Below are 5,774 nucleotides of genomic sequence, written 5' to 3'. Positions count from 1 at the left end.
TGAACTATGGTTCATGGAACCTTATTGGTGAAAGGTGTGATTTTATGATTTGAATACCATATGAAGTGATGTGATGCTCATTGATGATATATATACTTGTGCCCATTATTGGTGGCTATCGACCCTGAGAGCGTTCGTTTGTTTTGATGCATGCGTCACTGATTATGGTACCTATTGAAGGACCCATTCTTCATTTATTAAACCTAGTGTCACGTGTTGTGCGAATCATGTCGATACTAAGATAAATTTTGGATGCAAGATTGATAGTGATGTGCCTTGTGTGAATGACTCAATGTGGCATTGTGGCTTTTAATGATGAATTGTGCCAAATGAGCACTCCTATATTCTTTGGATAGTTGTGAAGTTGTGTGTTGAGGGTTTCTTTTGAGAAGCCTACGCACCTCCCTTTTTCAATATAGCGTATTTTGAGACATGCACAACATGTTAAGTAATTTGTTGATCGGACAAGAGATCTGAGACGACCTTGTATCATGAAATATGCAAATTATTCTTGAAATGAATTCAAGACTTATCTTGCCAAACTTTATTATATTACTTCTTTTGCAGATAATATCTGTTGGAGTTTCTTTTGTAAAACCATTTCCCTTTCATCGTAGTCGTATTTTTGACAAGTACATCTTCTTACGTTGCGATGATTGGATGAGTAGGTTGTAGCAACCTCGATGAGTGCAAATAATAAAATGTTGTGATCACCTAAATAGGTGATGATTCCGCCTTCATCGGCAAGATGCTCGAGTTGGGTCGAAAGACCAGAGTATGTAGAATATGTCTTCAGTTAACTAACCCTGCTGTACTCATTCGAACCGCTGACTCCTGTCAAGAGAGAGGATGGGAAGGTACAAAAACTTTGATGGACAAGTCATTAATGACAGTTACGAGCAAAAGAATAGGCTTCCCCAGTCATCGAAGTTAGGGGAAGAGGACTACCATAATTATCCTAGGTGGTAGCTCTCCATGTTCAGGATGCATCAAGTTCAAACTTCACAAGTTTCTACGCACGGCATGGGCGAAGGCATGCGCAGGAGCATGCATGGTAGCATGTGCAAAGGCATGCACGACAGCATGTGCGGAGGCATGCGGGAAATGAGGCACGACATTCGGACAGTTGACAGCGTGTGGCGAGGAGGCGCCCGCGTTCGCCAAGGGGTGCGACCCAAGTGACGGTTGATGGCATTGGGCGAGGAGGCACCTGCGTTGGCCAAGGGGTGCGACCCAAATGACGGGATGCTTGGAGGCATGTCTCTTGTAAACTATAAAGATGTGACGTCTGGGCATTGCAAGGCATGCAAGCCAGACCTGAGAGAGTTGTATTATATGTGTGAATAATACAAGTGTTGGATTTTTTACATTCTGCTTGTATCAAATAAAGTCTTCTGTTGCTGAGAGGCTGAACGAGGTCGCAATGACCCTCGTGCCGGCGTAAGGCAAATTTCAAGGGTGAAGTTTGAGCTTGTGACAAGTGGTATTAGAGTCAGGTTTGCCTGCCATGTCGAATAAAACTGCGGAAAGGGTAGGAATCTTGGAGGAACGACTGGATGCATTGGGCACTCGGTTGGCGATTTTGGAGACCCGAATGACTGAAATTGATATCTGCATAAAGTCTTGGGAAGAAAGATTCGAGAAGTCTCACAGGGAGACTCCATTTCTCACCATGATTCAGAATGATGTCAAGTCCATGGGGGACGAAGTAGGTCTTTTAAAATTGGCTCTACTCAGTAATTCGGTAGGCACTGAGATGAGAAAGATCAAGGTGCCAGAACCTAAGGCATTCACGGGTGTACATAATGCCAAAGAGTTGGAGAATTTCTTGTGGGACATGGATCATTACTTCAGGAGCATCAAGACACCAGATGCTGAGAAGGTTGTTATCACCGCTATGTACTTGACTGAGGATGCCAAGCTTTGGTGGCGTACTCGGTCTGAAGAAACAGGCCGTTCAACCATAGCCTCATGGGAGGACCTTGTTCAGAAAATGAAGAAACAGTTCCTGCCTAGCAATACGGCTTGGGTGGCAATGAACTCTTTGAGGAACTTGAAGCAGGTTGGTTCTGTTCGAGAATATGTCAAGCAATTCTCTTCGCTCATGCTTGACGTCAAGAATATGTCCGAGGAGGACAAACTCTTCAACTTCATGTCTGAGCTGCAGGGATGAGCTCAGACTGAGTTGCGGAGACAAGGAGTGAAAGATCTCCAGGCGGCAGTAGCGGCGGCTGATGCGCTCATCAACTATAAGGTGACATCATCTGGTTCGAATGACCAAGATGCCAAGGGCAAGTTCAAGGGAAATGGCAAAGGTAAGGGCAAGTTTAAAAAGAAGCCCAAAGAAGATGGCGGCTTCAAAAAGATGGATAAGGGCGAGAAGAAGGCTTCTGGCTGCTACATCTGTGAAGGGCCTCACTTTGTTTGGAACTGCCCAAAGAAGGAAAAACTAAATACTTTGGTGGGCGAGGAAGGACCCACAGAGCAAGTTTGTGTGAATCCTCTCCAACTTCTCAATACATTAAGAAAGGATACTGTGCAGAATGAGTTAATCTATGTGGAGGCAAAGATTAATGGAAAACCAGTAAAGGCTATGGTCGATACTGGGGTGACCCATAACTTCATTTATGCAGAAGAGGTGAAGGCGCTCGGCTTGCCGGTGTCCAAGGATGAAAGTCGAGTGAAGGCAGTTAACACCAAAGCGTTGCAGATCGGTGGCATTGCCCATGTCCAACTACAGGTTGGAGAATGGGTTGGTGGTTACAGTCTAATGGCAATGCAACTGGATGACTTTCAGGTTATATTGGAGATGAAATTTTTGGCAAGGAATGCGGTCATCATCATGCCGCATCTAAAAATCATCCTCATCACAGGGACAGGGATGCCTTGTCTCGTTCGGGGCTTGGAAGAAAATCCAGTTGTGGACTTGGTGTCGGCTCTACAACTTAGGGATGGAGTCCGAAAAGGGCTTCCTACCTGTGTTGCAACGTTGATAGAAGGGGGTGGATCAGATTGTGCCGAACAATCAGAAGAGGTGGTTGGCATTTTGCGGGACTATGCGGATGTGATGCCGGATGAGTTGCCAAAGAAGCTTCCCAAAAAGTGGGATATTGACCACCCGATTGATCTGATTTCAGGGGCACTTCCACCAGCCCAGATGCCTTACAAGATGCCTCTTCCACATTTGGCTGAGTTGCGGTGGCAACTTGATCAATTGCTAGATTCTGGATTTCTAAGTCCAAGCAAGGCACCGTATGGGGCGCCTGTGCTGTTCCAGAAAAAGCAAGATGGATCCCTTCAAATGTGCATAGATTATTGTGCTCTTAATAAGGTAACCATAAAAAACAAGTATACAGTGCCTAACGTTGAAGATCCGTTTGATCGCTTGGGGAAGGCACGATACTTCTCAAAGATAGACCTGCGGTCGGGATATTATCAAGTCAGGATAGCGGAGGGTGATGAACCAAAGACCACCTGTGTGACTCGGTATGGGTCTTTTGAGTTCTTTGTAATGCCTTTTGGGCTAACAAATGCTTCTGCAACTTTTTGCACTCTAATGAACAATGACTTTCGAGAGTACCTCGATGTGTTCGTAGTAGTGTATCTTGATGACATTGTGGTTTATAGCCAGTCTCTTGAAGAGCATAAGATGCACTTGAAAATGGTTCTGACCAAACTGCGGGAGAATGAACTCTATCTCAAGCGGTTGAAATGTGAGTTTGCAAGAAAAGAAATTAACTTCCTTGGGCACATTATCGGAGAAGGCACAGTAAAGATGGATCCACGGAAGATTCAGGCTATTACGAACTGGCCAGAACCAAAGAAGGTCTTGAAACTACAGTCGTTCCTTGGCCTTACAAACTATTATCGTAAGTTCATGAAGAGTTACTCTAAGAAGACTGTGGCGCTTACTGAGTTGCTCAGAAAAGACAAGACCTGGGATTGGTCTGCTGAATGCCAAGAGGCATTCACTAAGTTGAAGAGGGTGGTAACGTCAGAACCCATCCTTAGGTTGTCGGATTTTGGAAAGGCTTTTGAAGTTCACACCGATGCATCAGACTTTGCAATAGGAGGGATGCTGGTCCAGGAGGGACACTCAATTGCCTTTGAAAGTCAAAAACTCAATGATACAGAGAGGAGGTACTCTGTTCATGATAAAGAGATGACGGCAGTGGTACATTGCCTACGAACATGGAGGCACTACTTGTTGAGCTCCAAGTTCATAGTTCGGATAGACAATGTTGCTACAAGTTGCTTTGCGACTCAAAAGAAGTTGACGCCTAAACAGGCTAGATGGCAAGACTTCTTGGCAGAGTTCGACTTTGAGTTGCAGTATAAGCCAGGGAAGGAAAATTTGGTTGTTGATGCCTTAAGCCGTAAGGAGAAACCTGAGGTGGTTGTTGCTTCAATCACTCAAGTATTTGGAGATATCTTGCAGAGTTTGAAGGAAGAAACTTAGAAGGATCTAGTCACTATTCACTTGTTGAAGCAAGTGGAGGAGGGTGTGACAAGGCGGTTTTGGATAGAGGATGGTATTCTCTATGCTAAAGGAAGGCGACCCTATGTGCCTAACGGTGGCGGCTTGCGTAAGTTGTTATTAAAGGAGGCGCATGACACCCCATGGGTGGGGCATCCCGGATAGGAGCGCACGATGGCTCTCCTATTATCCAGTTATTACTGACCGAGGATGGAAGAAGACATTGACTTATATGTCAGGACTTGTCTTGTATGCCAACAAGACAAGACGGAGAGGAAAAAGGTTGTTGGAGCCCCTACCAACACCAACCAGACCATGGGAGAGCATATCAATGGATTGCATCTCTTGATTGCCCAAGGTGGAAGGGTTTACATCGATTATGGTCGTGGTGGACAGGTTTTCAAAGTATGCAACGTTCATTCCTGCTCCAAAGGAATGCACAGCGGAGATTACTGCATAATTGTTTCTGAAACATATTGTGAAGTATTAAGGATTGCCGCTGAACATTGTGAGTGATCGTGACGTACGATTCACAGGGAAGTTTTGGACTACCTTGTTTGAGATGATGGGCTCTACGCTCAACTTCTCAACAAGCAATCATCCACAAACATATGGTCAAACAGAACGTATTAATGCTCTGTTGGAGGAATATCTTAGGTATTACATGTTGGCCAACCAGCAAAATTGGGTAGATTTGCTGGACATTGCTCAATTCAGCTATAATCTGCAACAGACCTCGACGACAGGTCAGAGTCCCTTCGAGTTGACAATGGGGCAACAACCCTTCACTCCTCATGAGGTAGTGAAGCAGAAGGACCAGGGTCGCTGTCATGCGGCATACCGGTTCGCAAGAATGCGACATGAGAGGATAGAAGAGGCACAAGATTATTTGGAAAGAGCCAAGAGGCAGATGAAAAAGTGGGCAGACGAGAGGCGTCGACCACTTGAGTTCCAAGTTAGGGAAAGAGTATGGTTGAAACTCACTCCTCAGATTTGAAAAAAGATCCTAAGGAAGACGGCGCACAAAGGACTCATTCCTCGGTATGATGGGCCTTTCAAGGTAACCAAGCGGATTGGCCGTTCGGCTTACAGGCTAGAATTTCTAGAAAGGATTAAGGTACATCTAGTGTTCAATGTTAGTTTTCTCAAGGAGTACCATGAAGACTCGGAGAAACCCTCGCGGATGGTGTCAGGGCGTGCTCCACCAAATATACAAACATAATTTCAAAAGCAAGTTGAGTTCATCCTGGACCAAAAGGTGGAGGGCCAAAGCAAGAAGAACCGGAGGACTTACTTC

The 5,774-nt window shown here is 45.2% G+C and overlaps 1 protein-coding gene across 1 annotated transcript; it reads left to right on the top strand.

Moving 5' to 3' along the window:
• The first annotated feature begins 1,594 nt into the window (after window positions 1-1,594).
• LOC149812646 (uncharacterized) lies at window positions 1,595-4,459 on the top strand. Its single transcript, XM_089992266.1, has 2 exons — window positions 1,595-2,062; window positions 2,180-4,459. Exons 1-2 carry the CDS (start codon window positions 1,595-1,597, stop codon window positions 4,457-4,459), a joined length of 2,748 nt encoding a protein of 915 aa, XP_089848392.1.
• Window positions 4,460-5,774: the final 1,315 nt, after the last annotated feature.

Source organism: Nuphar pumila, chromosome 16 (assembly GCF_984573655.1).
Source record: "Nuphar pumila chromosome 16, dmNupPumi1.hap1.1, whole genome shotgun sequence".
Lineage (NCBI taxonomy): Eukaryota > Viridiplantae > Streptophyta > Magnoliopsida > Nymphaeales > Nymphaeaceae > Nuphar > Nuphar pumila.
Note: the sequence above shows the minus strand (reverse complement) of the source record. Positions and strands in the feature narration are given on the sequence as shown.

Excerpts from the sequence above, each read along its gene's own strand:
- LOC149812646 (XM_089992266.1), top strand. The coding sequence starts at position 1,595 with ATGACTGAAATTGATATCTGCATAAAGTCTTGGGAAGAAAGATTCGAG. Across the intron at positions 2,063-2,179 it reads CTTTGAGGAACTTGAAGCAG|ACTGAGTTGCGGAGACAAGG; the intron begins GTTGGTTCTGTT and ends GGATGAGCTCAG.